This window comes from Oncorhynchus mykiss, chromosome 13, assembly GCF_057628025.1.
Source record: "Oncorhynchus mykiss isolate SJ-2025 chromosome 13, ASM5762802v1, whole genome shotgun sequence".
Taxonomy (NCBI): domain Eukaryota; kingdom Metazoa; phylum Chordata; class Actinopteri; order Salmoniformes; family Salmonidae; genus Oncorhynchus; species Oncorhynchus mykiss.
The window spans coordinates 51,576,128-51,601,727 of NC_143034.1; the positions used below are offsets into that span (position 1 = coordinate 51,576,128).

At 47.3% G+C, this 25,600-nt stretch overlaps 1 protein-coding gene across 20 annotated transcripts in view; it reads right to left on the reverse strand.

Annotated features, from left to right (window-relative positions):
• Positions 1–49: 49 nt before the first annotated feature.
• Positions 50–25,600, reverse strand: part of LOC110486410 (histone acetyltransferase p300) — a 28,849-nt gene continuing 3,298 nt past the window's right edge. Inside the window, exons 2-29 of one of the 20 annotated variants that reach the window (XM_090196545.1) lie at positions 22,597–23,186; positions 21,082–21,258; positions 20,228–20,525; positions 19,793–19,906; positions 19,384–19,608; positions 19,100–19,193; positions 18,499–18,621; positions 18,165–18,282; positions 17,828–18,011; positions 15,969–16,046; positions 15,752–15,837; positions 15,433–15,582; positions 14,830–15,321; positions 14,346–14,576; positions 13,989–14,181; positions 13,580–13,698; positions 11,001–11,240; positions 10,733–10,821; positions 9,108–9,188; positions 8,502–8,558; positions 8,155–8,232; positions 7,817–7,884; positions 6,179–6,329; positions 5,541–5,801; positions 5,152–5,317; positions 4,846–5,019; positions 4,447–4,611; positions 50–4,349 (exon numbers count right to left, since the gene is read on the reverse strand). In XM_090196545.1, coding sequence (XP_090052671.1) covers positions 1,167–4,349; positions 4,447–4,611; positions 4,846–5,019; positions 5,152–5,317; positions 5,541–5,801; positions 6,179–6,329; positions 7,817–7,884; positions 8,155–8,232; positions 8,502–8,558; positions 9,108–9,188; positions 10,733–10,821; positions 11,001–11,240; positions 13,580–13,698; positions 13,989–14,181; positions 14,346–14,576; positions 14,830–15,321; positions 15,433–15,582; positions 15,752–15,837; positions 15,969–16,046; positions 17,828–18,011; positions 18,165–18,282; positions 18,499–18,621; positions 19,100–19,193; positions 19,384–19,608; positions 19,793–19,906; positions 20,228–20,525; positions 21,082–21,258; positions 22,597–23,186 — 7,985 coding nt within the window. In that variant the 3' untranslated portion in view covers positions 50–1,166. Of the gene's footprint in view, positions 4,350–4,446; positions 4,612–4,845; positions 5,020–5,151; positions 5,318–5,540; positions 5,802–6,178; positions 6,330–7,807; positions 7,885–8,154; positions 8,233–8,501; positions 8,559–9,107; positions 9,219–10,732; positions 10,822–11,000; positions 11,241–13,546; positions 13,699–13,988; positions 14,182–14,345; positions 14,577–14,829; positions 15,325–15,432; positions 15,583–15,751; positions 15,838–15,968; positions 16,047–17,827; positions 18,012–18,164; positions 18,283–18,498; positions 18,622–19,099; positions 19,194–19,383; positions 19,609–19,792; positions 19,907–20,227; positions 20,526–21,081; positions 21,259–22,596; positions 23,187–25,600 lie in introns of all 20 variants that reach the window. The other 19 variants (XM_090196542.1, XM_090196546.1, XM_090196528.1 and 16 more) reach the window with 19 other exon arrangements.

A 25,600-nucleotide genomic window follows, 5' to 3' on the forward strand; every position in this document is an offset into this window, starting at 1 on the left:
CCCCAAAAATAAACTAATTTGACTAGCTACAAGCAAAATTATTCAGCACATCTTTCATTTTCATTTTATTATATAAAAAAAAAAAAACAGTATTTGAGTCCACAGTTCTTTGTACAGTAAAAAATATTAAATTAAACTCTCAAAGTTCTGAGCAGAAAGATAAATTGGGTTTGGGACGAGGGACAGCAATTATTCTGGGGCAGGAGAAGAGTGCATTGGGCTCAAGTCCAGAGGGAAAAGTAAGGGTGAGGCAGAGAGCGACTGGTCACGTCTCTCCCCTTCCTCAGTTCTATGCAGCACAGTTCATTTGGATCCATTCCCTCTGTTTTACAAGAACAGTAATGTCCTATACATTGGCAGACACCCCCCCCCCCCCCACACTCTAAACTTTACAGGCATATAGGTATGTGCCCCCCCCCCCCCCAAGTGTCTTACAGGAGTGCTCACACATTTGAGGGTGAGGGAGGGCATGTGTGGTCAGTGAGAGGGCTGGCCCTTCCTAGTACTGATGTCCAATGGTTCGGCATTTCAAATGTAGTCTCCATTGGCCACTGAAACTTGCAGCAGGCCCTCAACCACAAACACTCATTTTATTCCAGATTGAAAGCCCAACCCAGACATCAGTGAAATAACCCCACCCCCATTTCAATAACAAAAATATATTCTATGTGAATTGTAGCAGTCTTCGGGTATATGCCAACACACTGCCAAAAAATGAAAATAAATAAAGTAAACCCAAACTTTTAAAAGAAAGATATGCATGATGTTTGGATTTATAATAATATTAATCCAAATCACTAAAACTGATGACTGATTTATGGAGAAATTACAATAAGTCCATTGCATTCAATTATTTGCTCTTACATTTTTCAAATCTTAAACATTTCTTAAAAAGGCAAATACTCCCATAGTCCCAAACCCCAAAAATATTACCTGCGTCGTATTCTCTAAGGGAGATACCATCCCCCTATTTGTACACAATTGGCAAAAAATATATTAACAGCAATAACTTACCATTCATTTATTAATTAATCGACGTGTTGATTTATAGTTGCATCTCCCATAGGAAGTTCACTTCAATGTATTTTTTATTGAAAACATTAAATAATATTAATAGTAAAAACAAAAAAAAAAGGCTAACACTGTCCCAGGTGCAGTCCCGAAGGCTACATGTCTAAAGTGTTATGATTAATGTTCTGCCCAAGGTCCTGGCTGTTCCCAGACAGCATGTCAGGTCCTCCAGGCCCATGGAGACCACCCATCCCACTGAGTTGAGACAGCATGGCATTCTGGTCTGACCCAAACTGGTCCATTGAGTTCTGCTGCTGAGGCGGCTGTTGAGAGGGGACCACCATACCAGGGTGGTGCTGGGGTAGCTGGCCCGGGTGCGGGGAGCCCGTCTGGGTCTGTGGCGAGATATGATGAGGGGAAGGCTGGGGCTGCATGCGCGGGGAGGGGCTAGAGTGTGGTGGCTGGGACTGGGGTCGCGGGGAGGGCTGGGGCGAGCGCACTTGGTTGCTGAGGGACGTGGACAGCGTCTGGCCCTGCAGGTGAGGGGACTGGGCCATCTGCTGCTGGGGGCTCATGGGGCTGCTGTGCTGGGCAGGAGAGCCCCCACCCAGGTGCTGCTGCTGTTGAAGCAGCCTCTGGTGCAGTGCCTGCTGGAGCAGAGCCTGGGAGGACTGCGGCTGGGGGGTGCCCTGCGGGGGCTGGGGCTGCTGAGGGGGGCCGCCTACTCCAGTACCCGGACCCCCCTCAGCAGTCTGGTGGCCCACCATGGGATTCTGGTGTTGTTGTTGCTGTTGCATCTGGAGTTGGTGCTGATGCTGGAGCCTCTGCTGGAGCACTGCAGCAGCCTGCTGCTGGGCCACCGTGCTGGGGTAGCCCTGCTGCTGCTGCCCTGGCTGGGCTCCAGGCTGCTGCTGCAGTCCAGACTGGCCCTGACCAGGCTGCTGGGGGGCCATGCCTGGCTGGCCCATGTAGCCCTGCTGCTGGAACTGGGCATGGTTCCCAATCTGTTGCTGCTGTTGTTGCTGTTGTAGTTGGAGATGCCTCCTCATAAGGAGCTCTCTGAACTGGGGGTTTATGTTGGCCATGTTAGGTGCCTGCTGGCCTGGCATCCCTCCTTGCTGATGCTGCTGCTGTTGATGCTGCTGAAGTGCTGCCACCTGTTGCTGCTGCAAACTACTAAGCATAGGACGCTGCTGCTGCTGCGGTTGTTGTTGCTGTTGTTGCTGCTGTAGCTGCTGTACTTGCTGTAGCTGGGTCATGGTGGGCATGTTGACTCCCTGACCCATGTGCATACCTGGCTGACCAGCCACAGCATTCACATTGACCTGTTGGCCACCCATACCTCCTGGAACTCTGCCTGGACCTGGCCCGCCAGGGTTTCCCGGGGGTCCTGGGCCCCCCTTATACTTGGAGGCTCTCTGCTTGATAAAGGCAGCCATTAGCTGAGGGTTTGAGCGGAGGATGTTGAGCACCTGCTGTTGCTGCTCGGGTGAGCTGGGGGAGCGAAGGGTACGCAGCAGTTCCTGAAGGGCAGCCTGCGGGAGGTTCCCACCCCCAGCTGTACCACCTTGCTGCACCATACCAATCAACCCACCAGGTCCCTGAGCCTGCTGCCGCACTTGCTGCGGTTGTTGCTGCTGAGGTGCCACCATGCCTGGATGTCCCATCATGGCTTGCCTCTGAGGTGGCATTCCCTGGCCGGCCCACTGTTGCTGGGGGATCTGAAGCGGGGGACCAACCCTCTGCTGCTGCACCTGTGGAGGCAGCTGGCCCTGGGGGTTAGGCTGCTGGGGCTGCTGCTGCATGGGGCCAGGGCCCACCATCATACCCTGCTGCTGTTGCTGCTCCATGTGAGCCCTGGCAGCAGCCTGAGCTGCCTGAGCCTGGGGAGGCAGCCCCTGGGCCCCCACCATGCCCACCCCAGGGTGGGCCATGCCCATTTGGCCCTGGGGCTGTTGGTGGTGAGGGTGCGGAGGCATCATGCCAGCTGCCTGCGCCGCCTGCCTCTGCAGGGCCATCTTCCTTTGTGCGTCTGCCACTTGTTGAATCTTCATGGCGATCTCCACAGCCGCTGGAGGAGGTCCTGAAGGAGGTTGCTGCTGCTGGGGCATAGAAGGCTGGCCAGGGTTGGGTTGCTGTTGTGGTGGTGGTTGCTGCTGAGGTGGTGTGGCTGGTCCCAGGCCCGGTTTGCCTTGGGACTGAGGGTGCGGTGAGGAGCCTGGAGGCCTGTTGGTGTAAGGGGACAGGCTGTTGGGGTGTTGCTGGAGCTGTGGGGGGTTTGAGGCCTGGGACTGCTGCTGGACCTGAGGAACCATCTGCTGTTGCTGGGGGGAGTTCATCATCCCACCTCCTCCTGGCATCTGCTGGAACTGGTGGTGAAGCTGGTGGTGCTGCTGAGGCATCCCACCTTGCTGCTGCAGCAGCAAAGTTCCTCCACCACCCATCCCTGGCTGGGGCCCAGAAGGCATGTTGGGCTGGGTGGGTGTCTGTGGTGTTGGGGGCTGGGTGCCTCCTGATGTGGGTGTACTGGGGGCTGTGGTGCCATTGTTACCTGGTGATGGCAGCCCCCCAGGAGGTCCTCCTCCACCGCAGGCAGGCTGGCCTACCCTCTGCATGCTGGCCATCCTTCTCCGAAGCATCTGAGCCTGCTGGAGGCGGTGCTGGAGTTGCTGCTGGCGGAGCTTGTGCTTGATGTTGAGGCAGAAGGGTACGGGGCACTTGTTCTCCTGGCAGTGTTTGGCATGGTAGCAGCACAGAGCAATGAGTTGCTTGCAGATGGGGCAGCCACCGTTGGTCTTGCGCTTGCATCCCTTGGTGTGCTGCACCACACGTTTCATCTTCTGGCAGGACGGCAGGGAGCAGTTGGCATTGCGGCATTGGCAGGCGTGGACCAGGGACTGGATGCAGCGCTGAATGCTGAGGCGGCGGGAGTCCCCGGGGCTCTGAGTGGCAGCGGCCGCTGCGTTGTTGCTCTCGTCATCCAGGCCCAGGCCCAGCTTCTCCATCTTGTGTTCATGGCCCTTAGTGTTATAGCAGGTGATACACAGGTCGTAGTCCTCGCAGACGGTGCAGTGGAAGCGTGTCTCCACGCTGGCCTTGCACTCGTTGCAGGTGTAGACGAAGCGGTCCTGGCTCTGATTGTGTAACTCCACCAGCATGCACATGGAACTCCACTTGGCTCTCCTCAGGGAGGAGAACTCCAGGTGCTTGTCCCGGGCCAGCGTCAGGAAGGCGTCACGCCCATCCATCAGGTCGCAGGCCATTAGGGGGTCCGGGTCCGTGATGGGGGGCAGGGAGTTGGCAGTGGGGCCGGCGATGAGACGGATCACAAAGAACACCTGTATGAGGCAGAGAAGAAAGGATGAGCACTGGGACTGAGAATATGTGTGTTTGTGTATGTGGCTTTATTTAGAAGATGGCAACAGCATCAAATACCTCCTTGTGTTTCTCCATACAAGCGTAGAGCTTCTGGGAGAGGTCATTGGACACATTGGGCATCCCTGGTTTCTTCTTATTGGCTCGGATCAGGCTGCTGTTCTTGTTCTTGCTAGTCTTCTTACTGTTCTTCTTTTTGGCATTCTTGCTGTCACTTTTCGGGGCCTGTGTGTGGAGAACACCAGATTAAAATCGACTCCAATACATTCCATTAAGCACTGAATCTGAAGCAGCCTCGAAATTGACCCAATTAGCAATGGTTCAATATCTATCCTCTAAGCAATACTTTTTAACAACAGCTAAATCTATCATGTTATTATTGAGGACCACAGATATATCCCAGATCCTGTAACATATTCACAAAAACACTCCGCTCTCCTGTTGTATTGAAGTCCTTACACTCACATCTACGCTCTCGCTGGAGGTGCTGTTCTCCTCCCTCTTCCTCTCTTCCTCCTCCTGCTCCAGCTCCTTGATGCTCTCCTCCAGCACGTTGGGCCAGAAGTCCCCCTCAAAGTATGGTAGCTCGTTGGCACTGGTGAGACGGTCCTCTGTGGCCTGCTTGAAGACGTCCTGAAACAGAGCATGAATAAGAAGTGTCAGGGGGGGGGCTCCACGCATACAATTACCTCATAGAAGAAAGCAGTTGGATGTGCCTGGCACAGCCTGCGCAATGTCTGACAAAACAAAACTGATTGTAGTCACCTTGTAGTCATGCACAATGCGCTCAGCTACGGCCTTGTCCAGCATCTTCTTGTACCACTCCTGTAGACGCTTGGGCTTGGGGATCTTCTGGTCCACAGGATGACAGTGGAAGATGTAGTCGTCCCCTTCACTTGGGGGACAAGCCCAGATGTGCCCTGTTGTAAACCTGCCATGGGAGAGGAATAGTTGAAGAATCAGACCAGCAACTGGAAAGAGTGAATCTTATTAGAACAGTAAAGTAGAATGAAATCTGCAACAGAGCCTTTAGAAATGTAGTACATATCATTTCACTATGTTTAGTGATGAGGTCAAGTCGTGTTCTCAGGAGTCTATACCCACTAATAGGTTGAGCTTAGTAAAAAAAAAAAAAAAGGGGCCTTGGCTCTTACCCCAACTTCTTGACGTACTCCAGGTACCCTATGAGTATCTCATGGTAGACGCCCGTGCGGAGATGTCGAGGTTGGAAGAAGTGCACGCTGTCCAGGTAAGAGATATACACGCGTCTCTGGTTGGGCGGAGGGCTGTCTGAACCGTACTCCTGCACATGCATGCCGAAGAAGCAGACGTCAGCACCGTCTATGTCCTCGAACGCAAACAGCGCCTTCGTCCTGTAGGGAAAGGACTCTGACATCTCCCCGGTGTCCACAAACCTGTATCAGTTAAAAGGAGAGCGTAAGTAGACACACCCACACAAACCTGTATCAGTTAAAGGAGAGCGTAAGTAGACACACCCACACAAACCTGTATCAGTTAAAGGAGAGCGTAAGTAGACACACCCACACAAACCTGTATCAGTTAAAGGAGAGCGTAAGTAGACACACCCACACAAACACTGTGTAGGCACTGTCTCACGAGAACAGATAACATTAGGATAAGTCTCAACTCTAGTCTACAAATGGGACTAATTGAAAGCCCACATGAACCTTGAGTCCATTGAAGCTAGGATCAATTTGACATCTTCCTTGGTAGTCTATATTTGACTCCATATTAAAGATTCACTACCCCCCTGTGCCCTCAAGACTCTCACCTGGACTTCATGCCTGGCTTGACTTCCACCACCTTGTCGGAGACATGGACCACACGGATAGTGACATCACCAGACTCTGGATGGTTCTGCCGCCTGAGGTAGTCATTCACTCGCCCCTCTAGGAAGCTTCCCAGCTTAGTTTGGGGGAGCCCTGTGAAAATGAAGTATGGAAAGAATAGAATGTGAGAGGGAGGGAGAAATCATAAAACAATGTAGGACAGAAGGAAGAAAGGAAGTGGGTGATAGCAATTAGAGGAAAGGTCACATGGTTTCAGTTAAAGCCAACCTATCTGGGGGTGTGTATGGGGGTTATGTCTGATAAGTAGCTCAGAGCAGAGATTGTCACTGGTGATATTAAAGACAGAAGAACCACTGGGCTCTAATCTGACAGTTAAAAAAATGTTTTTATAAAAATGGCAAGTCAGAAGCATAAACTCAACCACTGACTGCTTCTAGAGGACTCTGAAGTCAGTCTGAGGCACTTTGTCAATCAATGTCTAAAATGCCCTGATAGCGTTGTCAATTTGGCAACTAACAGCATATCTGAGACTTGGACTAATCCTCTGCTCTGAGCACTCAATAAATCAGAAGAGATGACAAGGTGTAAAACTGGATCTGACACCATATAAGGACATTTCCCCCTCTTCCATTCAATACATATTTCATTGAGATCCTTGTATGAGTGTAGGCCAGTTGGTCCTTTTAATTTGCACGCCTGCTCGCCTACCTGTGGCTCCCTAAAAACTCTGCCTTCATTGAGGGTGTGGAGAATGGGATGGGGGAGGTAAGAATTTCCACACGTGGAAGGATTGTAGGCACGCGACAACTGTCAAAAAGTTCGGGGGAAAAGCGCGAGTATCGATGCCATTGCAAACTGAAAAAAATTTACCCAAAATATGATTTCAAGTAGATTTCTGGACAGTGGACACCCACTGAGGAAAAAGAGATTTGTGAGAGGATGACATAAATAAGGCTCCAACAAGATAAAAAAAAGTCCATGATTGCCCCGGTGACCCACAAACCTTAAAAACAGCAAACTATAAACCGAGAACCCCTAAATGACCATGTTTTGCCATGTCCTTCAGTGTGTACAGGCCTGGGATAAGAGTGTAATCGAACCACAAAGCTGCAGCAGAATGGCAGCGGCAACTATTGTCTGAGGACTGGCTTCTGAAATAAAAAAATAGGGTTGGTTACATATAACATTTTCACTGGGGAGGGAGGGGGAGATACAAAAGGGTTGGGTCATGGAAAAAAGGTAGAATGTGTGTTAACTGGAACACTCGTCCTCTCGAGTAGTGTATCAGGGCGTAGGGAATTAAACCAGAGGAAAAAGAAGAAAATTATTTGGAAAAAACAGTGCACCAAATCATAAATTTAAACAAAGATTTGAAGGGGGGAAAAAGTAAATTGTGTGTTTGCTCTTCACATGAAAGTATGGTGTTATACTTGTGGGATGTGCGTTTAGGAAATCGGTATGTGTCAGTAACAGCACCAAAGGAGAAGAGGGATAAAGAGAACACCGAAAAGAAACGGCTGAGTGACTGGAGAGGGAAGGGGAGGGGAGACACAGACTGACACCCCGGATGAAGATGACGGTAGATGAGCGCCCCCCCGTTTGTCACTTACTCCACTTACTTCTGGCCGCGTATTTGTTCTCTTTCCGCGTCTTATTGGCCTTCTTAAGGCAGCTGTCACATACAAAGCTGTGGAGAGGAAAAGGAACACGCTTTACTTCAAATACATCATACATGCATTTGTTATTTATCATTTCTCAGTGGCCTTCAGCTTCACTTCTTTGCCCTACTGTAGAAGTTGGCAGCAATGAATGATGTAAGGTATTGCTGAGGGTCATGATGGCAAACGGGCAACACAACCACGGCAAGATTGAACCTGGAACTGCACCTTGGAATAAAGTGGGCGGTTTCACAGTTCTAACAGTCTCATTAACGTAATGTGTACACAAGTTGGCTCACCCTGCCGGCCATATGGTGTCATTATGCAGGACACAGATTTGGTGCATTTTACGCCCGCAGTCGGTACATTCCACAAGCCTACAGAAAAGAGAGAGGTTGATAGAGAGTCACGGGTTATTGATACCATGTGTCACACACGAAAATAGTCATTATTAGCAGAACATTTCACAAAGGCCATGACGATAACCTAAACAGGCCCTAGGGTAACTGACTAAAACACAGTAAAGATGAAATATTAGTTAACAAATATTTCACAGTATCTAAAGTTTCTGCAAATGTACCACATGGAAAACGTATGGTTTGACACCAAGCACAGATCAAATGTAAAGGGGAAAAAGAGTAGGTACCATTCTGGGTCGAGCGTGTCATTCTTCTTCCTCTGAAACTGATCTTTGCTGATGGACCTGTGAAGAGGAGGGAGAGAGGCCCAGGAGTGTGGGAGGTAAGAACAGACTCAAGCCAATCACTGGGCCAGAAATGCAATGTACTATATTACAGCCACAAAGAAGTCACAAGCAATAAGAGCAGGCTCCGGCTTTATACAGGCTAGGACTCAGCCATTTCAAAAACATCATCTAACACTTCCAGAACATTAGGAGCCCTCAGTATGTTGGGGTTTTAGCTGAGAAGAGGCAGAAATCAAGTAAAAGGATGGAGACGGCAGTTGAGGTGAACTGCTGCCTTAAGAGGTAGAGGAGAGAGAAATACATTTGATTTTTAAAAGTTTGACTATTTCACTAAGGGAGAGACTGAGAAGGTATTCAGTGATGGGGAGAAAGAGAAGTCCCATTGAAGAGCTTAAACATTTCTCAATCGCATTGATAGAGTATTTCTAAATCAAAAGGAACCAAACAATATTTACATGTCATCAAAATGAGCAATAGAAGAACCATGTCAGTATTAACATGGTGGGGGGGTTTAGGATGGGGATGGGGGGGGGGGCTGGTACTCACGTCTGAGGCTGAGAAGGATCATCCCCCAGGGACACGCACTCGCCCTGGATTTCGTTGAAACACTTCTCACAGAAGTGGTACCTGTCAGCAAGAAGCCCAAATTGTGGTGAACTACACCGTTCGCCAACCGCACAGCCAATCACAGAGAAGGCACGAGGAAGCAGTCACCAATCAGGGCAGGGCAGGACAGGCCAGGAGAAGAGCAGAGGGCAAGGTCGTCGCCAGGTAGCAGCCAATCATGATGCAGGGTTTTTGTGTGGGCAGGTGTTTTGATTTTGCAGTTAAATTTTGGAGTGGATGATTGGTCACACCAAAGCAGGCCAATGCAGACATCACAAGCGTTAAAAAAGGAGGGAGAGAAGGGAAGAGATGGGGGAAGGGAGGGCAAAATGAATATTAAAAAAGCGTGAAATAAATCGTTACAGGTCAGACGAGGACGATGGAGGGATGAATAGGATGGGAAGAGTGAGGAACATGGAGAACATAACATCCAACGAGGACAGAGATCCAATGCAAAGCACAGATTAGTGTCACAGACAGTCCGTGGACAAAAACATCATTAAAGGGATACTCCGAGATTTTGGAAGTGAGGCCCTTTATCTACTTCCCCAGAGTCCGATGAACTCGTGGATAACATTTTTATGACTCAGTGCGGTTTTAAGGAAGATAACTAGCGCAATTGCTAACTAGCGTTAGAGCAATGACTGGAAGAAAGTGGGTAATTGTGCTAATGCTAGTTAGCATTACCTCATGAAAATCTCCCTAACTTCCTTCACACTGGACAAACATAAAATGGTATCCACAAGTTCATCTGCCAAAATCCCAAAGTATCCCTTTAGTTTAGCACAGTAACAAAGGGGGGGGATCAAAAAACAGTGTGGATGAGGAAAAGCAAGTGGTAGTGCAACAGCGACCCATCATCCTTCTGCTCCATTTATAAAGAGGGTCCCTTTCTTGTGTTGTATGATAATTCATTTCCATCTAGCGAGGTTGTTAATACCATGTTGCCCTAACGTAACTACACTATAGTGATTCTGTCCTCACGGTGAAATGAATCAAGCCAATCAGCTCCACAGCTTTGTTCACTGAAATGTTCTGCAGATCAAAGTGTTCACTACAGCTGTGCGGCAATATCGCCCTGCGTCTTATCTGAAGTACTGTGTCCAAAAGGAATTATCTATCCATTTGCCAATTATCAGTTTGATTCAATTAGTTACCTGTAATTGATCAATACATTTCTCTATGCATTCTAAGTAGACTAGTGGAAAAGTGTAGATTTCAAAATAATCTCAAAACAGGGCACCCACTTTGTAAATGTCAAAAGTAAAAATTAATTGGGTGAAGGATGAAGATGAAAACGGTGGCAGGGTGTAACCATTTAAAGCAAATTAAAACTTAACTCATCTGTGATTGAACAATGCTATATTGCAGAGAATATCAGCATGCACAATAACATCACAATAAGACAATCACTCAAGTAGATTTGTGAAATATAGATTTATATAAAATATGCAGAAAACATGACTTGTGTGCATGTGTGTGAGAGAGAGAGAACACTTGAGGGTATGAATGACCCTGTTTCCTTTCAGTGTCTGAGTATGTTAGTGCTTCTGTACGCCCCTTACCTGTTCTGGTAGCTAAAATAAGCAGCGTCGCGCGGGATGGTGCATAACTGTTTCCCATAGCAGCATAGTGTTTGAGGGGAAAACTCAAGCTGCAAACATAAGAGGACATAGTAAGAGATAGTCTATGTACTGAAAAATACTTACCCAGGAACCCAATTATTTTGTACGATAGTATGTTTAACAGGCAGTGGTAAGGAGAAAAGGTGAAAGCTGTGCTGACTTCAATGACTGATGTTACACACATCCATTTACACACACTTCCACTCACCTTCCTCCCGCAGCAGTAGCCCAGGCCCTGCATGACCGGGTCGATTTCAGCTTCGAACACCTCGGCCAGCTTGGAGCAGTACTTATAGACGCGGGACGTCTTGCGGTTGTACAGCCAGGCGTTGTTAAACATGAGCCAGATGTCATCCACGTATTGCCAGGGCTCCTGGTACTGTCCCGTGTCCAGCTTACGCTTTATCGTCGACAGGTCTATGGGGTTCTTTACAATGTCAAAGTAGTCCTGGAGGGGACCAAGTCCAGGTGTCAGCGAGGGTACGGTTCAGCCCGGAAAGGAAGGTGGGGAGAAAAGGGATGTGGTCATCGATGAAGTAGCAGAAGTTGTGGTGGACATCCAGGTGGAACCAGAGCAGGGGAGAGAAGAGGGTGCAGGGGACAATGTTGACGGCTGCAGAGAAGTTCACATGCACACAGAGAGACATGACAGCTTCTCCCCTTCACCACTCAAACTTTGCACCATTTCTACATTAAAATGGGGAACAGGCCAAGGAAGGACATTGGGGTGGCCAGGCTTGTCCCCTCCCATTCTGCCCAAATTCAAACTTCTCCTCAAATCAAGGCTAGATTAGAACTCTGAAGGCAGACCAACTGTTACATCCAACAGATATCAGAAACTACAGGAAAAGCACCTGTTGTGCACTGTAAATGTTTGTTTGTTTTTCAAGCATGAGACGGTTCCAGTGCAACCGCTTCCTCCTCTACAGACTCTCCTAAAGGAGAGCATCTTCAGGGCATGAGTCAGGGTGCAAAGCTGAGGTGAACAGAGCAGTAACAGTCAGGCAGTAACAACACACGCTGGTAAACTGGCAGCATGGAGGTTGGCAACACGGCACAGTCAAAGCCAAGAGCACTGAGACAAAGGGGCAAAGCCAAGGATCTCTCTCCGTCTCCAGGGAAACACAAACAGGAAATGAGACCCTTCACTTTGACAAACAGAGGACACAACAGCCTGTGATGCATGAACACATGGCACATAGTATGCTGCATTCCATTCATCTGAGCTCAATTACAACAACTATGAGTGCTGTTTCTATGAGTGTATTGGAAATTGAGATGTGATAATCCCATTGTGGATAGATAAATCCTTGCACTCATAAAAGTGTGGTTTTGTTGGTTATTTGAGCAGTTCCTGAGCCTGGTTGAGTGTCCATGTTGAATACCCAGGTGGTGTTCTGGGGTCAGGTGCATCACTGGGGCTATTGAGGGTTACTGAGGAGAAGTGTGCCAATGACCTCTGAGAATGGAGTAAGTGTGCCCTAGCACTGCTTGAGGAGAGTTAAAGGAGAGTTAAAACTATGGTGAGGACCATACGATATCAAGTCCCCCTCAGGCTGCATTTACAGTCAGCCTATAGTGCTGATCTTTTTCTACTAATTGGTCTTATGACCGATCAGCTCCTCTGCCAATAATTGGGTAAAAATATCCGAATTGGGCTGCCTGTGTACAATGGCGTACAAACAATTATTGTAATTAGTGCCAGACATTGCCTGGGTATCTCTTCACAGGTGTTCAATAGGAGGTCTGAGATATTTGATTTGCTAGCTATTAGCATTATCTGAGTCACACTACTGCTGCATACAGGCATTGGCACAACTCTTCACATAACTCACAATCAACTTCAACAATACTGATTACTGGCGAGGAACTGTCTAGAAAGCTTCTACTATGAATAGGCATATGTGGGAGAAAAAAATGTAATGCTAAATCATATCCAAATTAGAATTGTAAACGCATTAAAAAAATGCAATTAAAAGAAATCAGTTGAAAGAATAAAAGAAAGTCATGGGCTATGAACGTTTTTGACTAGTAAATTTCCCTTTAAGGGCAGGTTACTTTAAATGCAGAACGGTGATGTGCCACTGATAAAATGGCAGCTTATTTTCGGCCTTTTGAAGTCTGATGAAAGGCAGAAACACAAGCTGCCATTAACAAGGCCCAGGGGTCTAACATTCATGGCCAGGGCCAAACCACCTCTCAAGTGTTGATCTTAATCAAAACTGACCGGTAGAAACCAATCCCAAAATATTTTCGTTAAATTCCAACAGGCAGAAAGGTTTAAATTTGCATCTCTTAAATATTACTGACAGACTTATTGATTTCTTTTGACTTGGTTAACAAGCAAAACAAGTTTTTCAAAAATGTACATTTTTTTGTGGTGTAAGAGAAGTAGAGAGAAGCAAGCATGAGCTGACACACACACTGACATATACACACAGGCACCTACCCAAGAACCTAGAGTAAAAACCAACTGACCTATGGTTGATGTATAGTATACTCTACCTGAGCAAAGACATAACACTCAAATTCAGGATTGAGACAGCTCTCTCTCACTAACACACACACACACAGTATCGCTACAACTCCCTTGCCAACAGTCACTCCCTCACCCCACTCTTGCACACATGTGGCAGTGGTAAGGATGAAGAGGGATGAAAGAAAAAGGAAAAAGAGATGAGAAAAATGAACTAAAAAGAACGGTAAGAACGTTTTTAAGAGGGAAGCAAAATGGAAGCCAGCGCAGTCCCTTACCAGGTTAGTTTTGTTACTAGTTCGAATACGTACGGGTATTCCCAGTAACTGGGGGTCCACCGGTTGGCGGAAGGGCAGAGACTCAGGGTCTTGGCGGTACAAGGCCTCCAGGGTGGGCATCAGAGCCTGACGCAGCTCCTCAGGCTTAAAGACTGGGTTAGTGGAAAGAGGAGGAGAGGGGGAGCGACAGAGGAGAGGAAGTGGGGATGTTGGCAGTGCAAGTAGTGGAAAAGGAGGATCAAGAAAGATGGGAAAATTTGTTTTTGATTAGGCTGTTTACAGGTGAACATACACTTAGCTTCAAAGATTCATAGCCTAGATCTATACACCATGTCTGACTTAGGTCCGAAACAAATGTTGAGGAATGCTTGCATATGAAGATCAGGACAGGTACATTACTCCTTTGAAGAAGAGAGGAAAGAGTAAGGGGTGGGGGTCTTACTTTTCCTCTTGTTCTGAGCGCTGGCGGGGGAGCTGTGCGTACCCGATGCCCCCGACCTCTCCTCTTCGTCTTTGGGCTCAGTCTTCACCTCTGGCTTCCTGTCTCTGTCCTCCATCTTCGGCGTTGCTGCCGATGACGATGTGTCCATAGGCTCACCCTTGCATCCGTCGCCTGAAGGCTTCTCCTTCTTAATCTGAGAGGGGACATCATGTTCAATATCCTATACACATTTCCAGACATCATCCTGAATGTAATAAAATCTGTTAGCTGTGTGTAAAATAATCTTCACCCCGCTGGCTAGCGAGCACTGTGTCTTTTGCTTTTGGACCCCTGCCTTAGAAAAACTGGAAGCCTCACCTCAGGTTTCTCCTCTGACTTGATGTCTGCCTGTCCCTTGCCCATCTTCCCAGAGGCCTTCCCCTCTCCCTGGTCCTCGGCATCCTCATCGTCCTGCTGTTTCACCTCCATCTTGGGCTCAGCTGGGGCAGGGGCGTCCGACGAGGTCAGCTGGGAGCTAGGGTCCACGCTGCTCACCGAGGCCGGAGTGGAAGCCTGGCCGTCTGCCGTCAGAGAAGACTTCTGAGACAGCTGGGAGGACAGAGAGAGAAACGTTAACGGAAATAAAAATGAATAACAGATCCAGACAAAAAAAATTGTGAAAAGAGTGAACAGCCAGAGACGTAGACCAACAAGGAATGGATAGCAAGAGAATGACTATGGTGTCTGTCCAGGCAAAGAGGGAAATCTCAGAGACGTGACGTATGGATCAGCTTAGAAATCCAAAGAACAGCACTTCTGACAACCATGAGGAGTTAGTGAGACTACGGGGAAAACTACTCACTGGAGTTTGCGGAAGCTGGGTTGGAACATGGGCATTCTGGGTAGGCACAGACTGAGCCTGCCCCGTCTGGAGGCCTCCAGAAGCTCCACCACAGTTTGTCTGCTGCTGGAGCTGACTAGGTTTCTCCAAGTTCATTCCTTGCCCCATTGGTTGTGACGACTCTAGCTGCTGCTGCGGGAGCGGAGCGGCAACCTGGGGCGGGTTGGGCGTGTGAGGCTGGGGGGTTTGCGAACCTGGCAGACCAGGCGGCGTCTGATGAGGGGTTGGCGTGAGGCTGGGTGCCGGGGAGGGGGAGTTCTGTCGGATGGGGGGGCAATGCGGGTGCGAGTTGGGCTGAGAGGAGTTGGAGTTAGGCAGTTGCAGGTTGGAAGGAGGGCCTCCACCTACACTGCCTGGCCCCATAGAGCCCTGGGAGGGCCCTGATCCTGCCACTGAGCCTGGCTGGGGTGCAGGGCTGCTGACCGGGAGCGAGGGCGGCGTGGGCATCTGGGCCTGCTGGAAAACACCATGGAGGAGATGGTTAGAGTCTATACCCAACATCAAATATAACAACTACTTTACTGTCACCCTTTACTTACAGCATTGGTTCCAGTTTCTATTTACCTGTGTCACACCTTGTGGCCCTGGATGGTTCATGCCGACTGGGCCAGCCCCGAGGCCAGGACTGGACCCAGGGAACTGACCAGGAGGGAGGTACTGGTTCTGGAGCTGGGCCACATTGGGCTGCCCCATCCGCGTTGGCCCCATACCCATCTGAGTGAGACCGAACAAGATAAATGATTCAATTTTGTTCTAATGAGACCATGGTTATTTTCTATAGTCACTGTGATTGGAATGTTGAAATATAATCAATTTCAGTCAATATTGAATGCAGTTCTTTCCAACTTCATTTGGACATTGGGAATGAGAGAGGGCGACTAACCTGATTTAGAGGTCCACCAAGTGGGAGGGGAGGCGTTGACCTCTGACCTAATGACTGCATAGCCATTTGTCCAAACTGATTCATGCCTTAGACAGACGAGAGAGAGCAAACCAGTAACAAACATTAAGCCACCATTATATGTACACCCTTCAGACTGGTTTGGGTTGTGCCAAGCAGCAAACTGAGCTGAGCATGCATGACTGTAGGAACAACTTACCTGCAGGGTTCTGCATCCTGTTCACCATCTGATTGGGTCCGGTGGGTCGAATCATTGAGGGGTCAGCATGAGAACCATCTGAGAGTGAAGAGAAACGCATTCATTAGCTTTGCATCTATGGCTTCAGTAACCAGGTTTCCATCCAATCATTTAATGCGGATGAATTACCTGACGGCCTAATGGAAACAGGAAATGTGTCGGTAAAATGTCCTCATGTCCAAAAACAAAATACGCTAGACAAGGGTGGATAACTGATTATGCGACAATTGCGGCAGAAATATTGATATAATAACTAGAGGTCGACCGATTATGATTTTTCAATGCCGATACTGATTATTGGAGGACCAAAAAAAGCCCATGCCGATTTTCTATATAGATAGAAAATAAATGACAATTACAACAATACTGAATGAACAATGAATACTTATTTTAACTTAATATAATACATAAACAAAATCTATTTAGTCTCAAATAAATAATGAAACATGCTCAATTTGGTTTAAATAATGCAAAAACACAGGTGTTGGAGAAGAAAGTAAAAGTGCAATATGTGCCATGTAAAAAAGCTAACGTTTAAGTTCCTTGCTCAGAACACATGAAAGCTGGTGGCTCAATATTCCCAGTAAAGAAAGAAATATTAGGTTGCAGTTATTATAGGAAGTATGAAACTGACATTAATTTCTTTGTATTGATTTTAAGAAAAGCAAAAGAGGTTTATGGTTAGGTACATTCGTGCAACAATTGTGCTTTTTTCACAAATGCACTTTTGTTAAATCGTCACCCGTTTGGCGAAGTAGGCTGTGATTAGGTGATAACTGAACAGACACTGCATTGATTATATGCATTGCAGGACAAGCTAGTTAACCTAGTAATATCATCAACTATGTGTAGTTAACTGGTGACAATGTGAAGATTGATAGTTTTTTTATAAGATAAGTTTAATGCTAGCTAGTAACTTACCTTGCGCTCCTTGTTGCACTTGCGTAACAAGTGGTAAGCCTGCAATGCAGGTTCCTCGTGGAATGCAATGTAATCGGCGTCCAAAAATGCAGATTACCGACTGTTATGAAAACTTGAAATCGCCCCCAACTAAATCGCCATGCCGATTAAATCGGTCGACCTCTAATAATAACCATCATATCGAAGTAAACTTGGGAGTCACGCAATGATATGTTACATTGTAGGCCTACCACCACGTCGTGGAAAAGCATGAAGAGTTTATAGGCAGATTAAACAAGCTATGATGAACTTCACATGGTGGTTAAGTGCACGGTGATCATGCAAATTTCCCCCAAAAAATTGATGGTAGGCCATTATTTGAATGTTGGTGACATGATGATTAGTGCTTGGCTGCCAATTATCAAATAAAAGGATCTTGTTCTTATTCATATCATATAACCCTGTCCACTTTACCAGCACAATTGTCACAGTTTGTGTGACAAAACCAGTAGTGTTGAAAATGTGATTGAAACACATTGAACTTCTGTTACTAGATACAGTACCTGAGAATTAACCGCATTTTTTACATTTTTATATGCACTCTGTCATTACACACGCATCAATTTTTATGTCACATGCGCCAAATACAACGAGTGTAGACCTTACAGTGAAATGACTGCTTACAAGCCCTTCCCAATGATAAAGAGTTTAAAAAAATAATACAACTAAAAAAACACGAGGAATAAAATAAGTTTGATGGACACACACCTCTGCTGGGAGAATGCTAATTTAGTTTCTAATCTGTAGCCCATTGGATGGAAATCTAGCTATTGAAGTAAATAGAGCAATGCAATTGGGATCAAGCAGTGCTAATCACACCTATGTTGTCAAGTGTGTGTGTGTTTAAAGTGTCTACTCACTGGACGGCTGTCCGGGGGCCAGAGGTGACTGGCCCATGCCAAGGGGTCCCTGTGGCAGGCCTGAGGGGGGCATGCCGGGTTGCGTGGGCATCATGCCCTGCTTCTGTAACCTTGTCCGCCGCTTCTCCTCCAGTTCCTTCTGGATTTTATAGATCTTCTCAGCCAGGAGGTGGTAGTACTCCGCCTGGTAGCGATTTAGGAAATTCAGTATATTTATATACACCCTCTAGTCCACCATTACTTGTTGTGGTCAGTTATTGAATACGGTGATTTAAACTTTCTGGTATACTACTGTAATACCAGTCTTCACCCACAACATCGAGGAGTCAGTTTTTACCCTGCTGTTGGCCGACTCGTACATGTCCCCCTCTACTTTACGAGCGTAAGCCACCAGGTTCTCCATCCGCCGGTCCTTCAGCGCAGCCGGGTCCGGGGTGGGGAAGATGGCCTGCACACTGCTCACCCAGCAGACGGATAAAGAGATACAGAGAGATAAGCCAAAAGACACTGACAGCCTGCAATGAACCATAATTGTGTGGTGTGGGTGCAGTCCAGAGTCACATATACAGAGTACTCGTCTAATAGCAACAGCAGAAGAACACTTTTTTGTTAAAACTGCAGTGGCCTACGTGTCCCCCTCTGTGACTCTGGTGCAGTCAGGGCAGACTCACAGCTTGTGGACGAGGTGGTTGCGCAGGTCCTGGGTGATGTCCTCGTGCCAGTTCTTCCTCATGCCCGCGGCTGAGGGAGGGGTCGCCATGGGCATGGAGCCTAGGCTGCCGTCGTTCATCAAACTGAGAGATGAAGAGAGAGGGACAGAAACGACAAGCTGGAAGCTATAATTTTGCTCAAGGTAGTCAATTAAGTAACTTTGTGAACTTGTGAGTGTTGCTGTGTAGAATAATGTTGAGTCTTTAGAGCTGGCAGGACCATAAAAATCTGTATTGAATTCCAAGAATAGGAGGTTCTTACCTCAATTAACCTGTACCCCCGCACATTGACTCAGTACCGGTACCCCCTGTATTTAGCCTCATTACAGTTATGTACATTTCTTGTGTTACTTTGATTGACTAGATTATTTTTTTTCCCCTTTTCTTTTTTACTTAAGTTAATTTAGTAAATATTTTCTTAACGCCATTTCTTGAAGTACATTGTTGGTTAAGAGCTTGTAAGTAAGCATTTCACGGTAAGGTCTACCTACACCTGCTGTATTCGGCGCAAGTGACAAATAATATTTGATTTCAGGGGGAGGGTATGAGTGTGTTGTTGTACCTTTGCACATTCATATTGTTGTGAAGCATGGCGTCTGGTAGCTGATTGGGGGGCTGCACCCCCACCCCTCCATTCATCCCCATGGGGTTCCCTCCTACAGGGGCAGATATAGAGAGGACAGGTTCAAAGCAGTTCCTTTCCTCGGAATCACAACCATTCACTTTAAAAATGTTCTACTGCTCATTCAATGACTAAACTAAGAAGTATGCTACACTGCCCCTGGTTGTTGCTAATTTTTCTAGACTCTTCCTCAACACTGTTTTGAGGAGTCAATGCCCACTCACCCATGGCGTTTAGCGACCTCATGCCAGGCTGGTTGGGCAGGTTGGACTGAGGCGGTTGCTGGGGCATCTGGTTGCCCTGGTAGGTGAGGCCCAGGGCAGCGTAGGCCCTCTCAATGGAGCTGGGGTCGATCTGGCTGGACGGGGTGAGGTTAGGGGTGCTGGGCTGACCCCCTGGCACTGCTCCTAATGAGTTGCCCAGGCCAACCACAGCACTACTTAGTAGAGCTGTGGAGAAGGAGGGAGAGGAGAGGGAAAGTAGTGAGGGAGAGATAATCAAATTGCCATGAACGATGATGGGAACCGATGTTGAACGGAACCGATGTTGAACAAGTAGCCATCTTGGTTCAAACACATGTAGTACATCACAATGCAGAGGACGGACACATAGCTCAATACAAACCACACTCACACTGCTGGTTCCTTTTGTCTCCAGCGTTCTTGAGCGGCAGGCAGACAGGACAGTCGTGCCGAGTGCAGTTCTTCCAGTGAGAGATGATCTGTCGTGACGAGGCACAGTGTGCCACTGAGGGGGAAGAGAGAGAAAGAAGGAGAGAACTTGAGACAACTGACAGCGTAACACAATGACAGTGTCCCAGTAAAGACCTAATTTCAGCAGTAAGGCGGGAAATCTAACTGTAAAAACAAGGGAAACCCCAGAGCATGATTGGCCTGATTGCTGAAAAGCAACCTACAGAAACATGAATTCAATAAATCTCAAACCAAGAGGAAGGATGCATCTCAATAGTCTAAAGTGGCTTCCTCTACTTCCTCTAGGAGAGAGTGGAACCACTTCAGAATATTAACAAACCAAAAATAGCAGTATTGAAAAGGACCATGAACTCACCCTGGCAGGACTTGCCAGCCTGGCAGTGGGTCATGTGGTTGAGGACATTCTTCATGGTGCGGCAGTGGGGCAGGCTGCACTGGCGCACCTCCCCGTTGGCCTGCTCCCGCCGCTGGCACTTGTGGGCGTGGAGCAGGAGTACCAGCTGCTGCTGAATCAGCTTGCGCTTCTCCGGGTCGGCCGTGGGGGGCGCTGCCCCCGGACCTGTTGCCACAGTACCAAGGCCAGCCTGGGCCCCGGCTCCAACCGCCGCTCCACCCACCGACACTGGCCCTACTGCCGAGGCCTGCTGTGAGGCCTGATGACACAGAGCAAAAAGAGAGTGAGTTAACCAGAGGGGATAGGGGGATATTGAAGGAAGATGGCCGGGATAGAGGGGCTGTATGGAGGATTAAAGACAAGGGAGGGCCTTTAAAAAGGGAGATCAAGTTGACAAGGTGGGATGGGCCGAACTAAGAGCAGTGGGTTGTGAGTTGATTACCACTTAAGTCCAGAGGGTCTTTAATCTAGTACTTTAGTAGGACTGACGATACCAGTATCGCAATGTTTTTTCCATGGCAAAAATGAAAACACGAAGCAGATCAAACTCTTTAGTTCTTTAAAAACCTGCTGTATGTAAAATATTGTGTGCTAAAGCTTGGAAAATAAATACATGTGACTCTGGATGACAACATAATGATGTTTGTTTCCAACATTAGGGCTGTTTTCCTAAAGAAGTTAAATCCACTTTGTGTTTTTTTCCCTTTGCCGCGATACAAACAAGTATCACAATACTGGTATTGTCCCGGTCCTATATTTTTCACTAAAAGAAGAGGAACAGAAAAAGACAGAAGTCAGAAGGAGCATGCCCTCACCATCCCAGCCATGCCCTGTATAGGAGGTGTCTTCTTGTCCAGGTTGAACTGGGCCAGGCTGTTGGCCAGACCAGCCTTGTTCTGGTGCTGTGGGCCCAGCCCAGCACCACCCAGACCCTGGCCTACTGACTGACCGTACGGACCACCATAGGGGCCCGCATTAGCCATCATATTCATCTGAGAGAGAGAGGGCAGAGGAAGAGATGGGGAGAAATTAAGGGAATGCTAGGTGAGTGAGATCTAGTTTACACTCATGTTCCTGGTTCTTTATTGGTCCAAAATAAATAATTGCCAGATTTTTTTTTTTTAGAGCAGATTAAACGAAACTAATGAAGCTTCATTAACTTTAAAATTTCTAGCAACCTGAGATAATTTGTTGACAGATAACATTAGAGTTCAATCTCTGAACCATTAGGCATTACATTGCTTTGAGCAGTAGTCAGTCCGGTCTTATTCACAGAGGTTGTTAAGAAAGCACAAATAGCTTGAATTTTCCTAGCATTTTCACACAAACACCAAGCACTGCTGAAGACAATAGTGATCTAGGGGTGACAATGACAGAACAGCTGCTTGCTAAGGGGGAGAAATGTCAAATCAGCTCTTACTCCAGCAGCTTTCCATCATCTGTTAAAAATTAACCCTTATCCTTACAAAATATAATCAGCCTAAAGGAATGTATCAATGTATAGGAATGAATCAACTACTTCCAACAAAAGACAGATACGGCCAACAGGTAAATAAGCTGGTCACTGCTCAGCTGGGTCCCATCAGGATCGTTCTGGATGGAACTTTACGGCTGTAAGTCTGCACCCTTCTTACTCCCCACTGTTTTAGACACCTTATGGAAACGCATGTACACACTGCCCATCTGACAATGAACATCTATGTTCTTAGCTGCCCAAACACTAAAAGAGAACATGCACTGATGGTTTGTGCTTTTAGCCTCAGCCAGTCTACAGCTCTGGAGGTGTTAAGCAAAGCAACATCAGCCTGAACATGACAGCATCCCACTGCACCCAGCAATCCCCGGCCCTCATGAAAACAGCTCTGACAAATGATTGGATTGTCATATTTACAGCACCAACAAACAAGCATTTAAACTGAAAAGCACCGACATACTGATCCAATTATTTTCATAGCAATGTGAAGTGCGTATTTAAAATTAGCCTATGGCAACATGATAGCTGGGATACACAGTAACAGGGTAAAGGTTGATGAATCTGCTCTGCTGCCGTCAGACATACTTGATCAGTTCAGAAAGAGGCACTTCACGGTTCACACACTAAATACTCTTCTCCATTCTGGTGTTCATTCAGAGCAATCTTGAAACCATCTAATGACATATTAAACATAGCATCTCACTGTTGTCAAGACAGCTAGCATAGCCAGATGTACTGAACACCAAGACCAGCACAGAGCAAAAGTGCAGTAACGTCAATATGTGTAAAAGAGGATCCTGCTCCTATAGACATTTATGAACACAAGTCCATCTACAAAACAATTAACAGGTCTTACCTTGTTCAGTGCTCCAGGTTGCTGTGGCCTCATCCCAGCCTGACCCCCTGCCCCCATTTGCTGCCCCCCCTGTTGCTGCAGGGTTTCTGCCAGCAGGTTACTGTTACTTCCCATGCCTGGGTTGACCTGGTAACCCATTCGGGGTGAGCCATTCATCACCTGGCCTCCCATCATGCCCTGGGGCATGGACCCTTGCTGCTGTCCGTTGCCCTTCTGGGCCCCCATCATGGCCCTGTTCAGTCCACCCACCATGCCCGCCTGCTGCATCATGCCAGCCTGCTGGGGTGAGGTGTGCTGCCCCTGGGGGCCCATACTCTGGGGCCCAGGGGAGGCATTCATGCTGCCCAGGAGTCCCATGGAGCCACCGGTGCTGTTGGTGGCTCCCTGTTGACCCGAGGGTGGCAGCGCTCCAGCCCGGAGAAGCTCCGAGAGCTGTTTGTGTTTGGCAGCAGCGTCCTGGCCTCCTCCCATTCCTCCTACCAGGCTGGTGTGCAGCTGGCTGAGGTCCCCTCCGTTGACCAGGCCCAGCTCCGACGAGTTGATGAGCTCGTCGGGGAGGTCGTGCTCCAGGTCAAAGAGTGAACTGAAATCTGGGAGGGAGTAAGAGGAAAGAGAGGGCAGGGTAAGTGGGATATCCTGAGGTGTACATTGAGAGCAGTAGCAAATAAATGCACTTGTACCCCTTGACATTGCAAGCTCACTAACAAAGCTCTAACCTCCTTCAAAATGTATGTGCAGCAATAATTCATTCTGGAAAGAGAAATAACTCCATCTAAAAAGAACCAACTAAATTACTCCCTCCTCTTTCTGGACCCCAACGGCGACTGCATACTACGTTCCGTTTGCTCCTAGCAAAACCTGGCTAGGTGAAGGTCTGTGCCTAGCATAATCCTTTAAAAAGACCTTAGCCAGTATACACTTCCTCAAAATGGTCTGAATTAATTTAAGATAACTCAAGAAATCTATAATTCCCTTTGATGTTTTTGCCAAGGTGGTCTTAGTCATGCAATTTCACATCTAACTAAGATGTTTGTTGCATTGTTTTTTCACTTGCAAAATATGCATGAAAACAAGTCGTCTCTCGTTGAATGACAAACACTTTATTGAAGAATCCGTACTGTTGACCAATTACCGACAAAGGGGCGTAGACTTCAGTTACGGGACTTCAGCTTGCCTCATGAAAAAAATGTGGTGTGCACAAACAGCTAAAAAAAAACCTTGCCGAACACAAAAACATCACAAAATGTCATAATATATGCACAAACTGTTTCGGGTGGGAAGCAAGCGGATGCCTTAAGTCAATGCAGCGGCTGGCTGCAACCAACTAAATGAATCCCTCCCCTTTCTGGACCCTAAGTCAGTGCAGTGGCTGGCTACAGCCTCCCACCCAAGAGCTTCCTCTCCTGAGCCAGTTTGTGGTTTGAAGGGGTGCCAAACAGGTGGACAGGGTAGGGTCAGAGTGCGAAGCCACAGAAGTAAACACTGACCGAGTAGCAGGTGGATGTGTGTGTATAGAGGACATTTCTCTGCCTCTTCATAGAGAAAGGAATAGCAAGTGCACAGACATACCTGCTAAGTTGCAAGATCTACTTGAATTGCCCCTGGCTGAGACACGTGCATTCACTTACAGTGCACGGTGGATATCAAACTAAGGCAAACCTTTATGTACTTTATGACCATCATTTGGCAAACAAACACCTCTGGATATAGAACTTCAGAAACGGGGGGCAAGTGGTACATTTATGACACCAGGTTGAGGAAGTACTTGGCAGAGACTTGAAACGCCTACAGCGGCAGAAGCATCTCAGACTCACCTCTTGCAATCTCTAGCTTAGAGCAGCAGTAGACTGCAGCAATCTTAGAAGGGGGGGGGGGAATCTTCCATGAAACCCACAAGAGCTGATCCACTCAAAATATACAAGCATGCATCCTCAGTCAAGCTTGATTCACTTTTAGAGAAACAGGTGGGTGTGTTAATATTTCTACACTATCCCCCAAGTTGCAGTGACTATAGCACAGGGAACACTCAAATTGTTCTTCTGCACCGCATGGATACAACATCCGTACATGTAGTTTAAGACAGAAGAGCTGTACCCGTCAGTCTCATAAACAAGAGAGCCTTCTCAATTTACCTCCTATATCCCCTGACTTATTAAAATGAAGATCTAAGCTAATACACCCCCCACCATGTCCAATGAAACACATGGTAAGCTGTGTACACTTGTGTCTGTGTTATGTCTGGGGGATGATGTCCGTAGCTACCTCTAAAGCAGTGATTTTGCAAATGCTTGGTTGTGCAAATGCTACTGTGAGCTACACCTGGTCCACAAGATGCCTCAGACTCCCATCACAATGGGAGGCAACAGACAGCAGAGGTTTACTGGACTGACTTCTTTGACATCCACCATTTTCACAGCCCAAACGATTGATCCTTCACAGGGTGAAAAGTATATTTTTTTTTAGAAAAGGAGGGGGGTTGCATGTTGCATTTGCTCTTCCCTTCCAACAGAATCAACTTTTCACCACAGAGTGGTTTGTTAAACCTGTGCAGAGCCTTTCTTAGAATTCCAGTCATGACTTGCTTGGTACAACAGAACTTGGATGAGACTTAAATAAGGGCTGTAAGTTAAGAGAGAACATGCTTGTACAAGGCATATGCTTCAAGTGAAATGGCGACTTGGTTGAGCTAGTAGAGTACAGATTCTGATCTTTTGCCGAATTGTAGCCATAGTGCTCCAAAAAAAGTTACATCTAGACTTCGTGTCATGTGAGAAATTGCATTGAAACGAAAGTTAAAACTTATTTGGGCAATCCTGAATTGTTTAATTTGTGAATAAAAGCATCCTGATGACAGACATAACATGGAGAAACAAACAAAATGGGGAATCGTGAGTGCCAACTACCAGCCAAGGCAGCTAATTTAGCCTACCCATTTAATAAATATGAATTACATTCGTCAGGGAGTGGGGTCTGCACAATTAGGAAATCTGATGTGTTTTTCAAT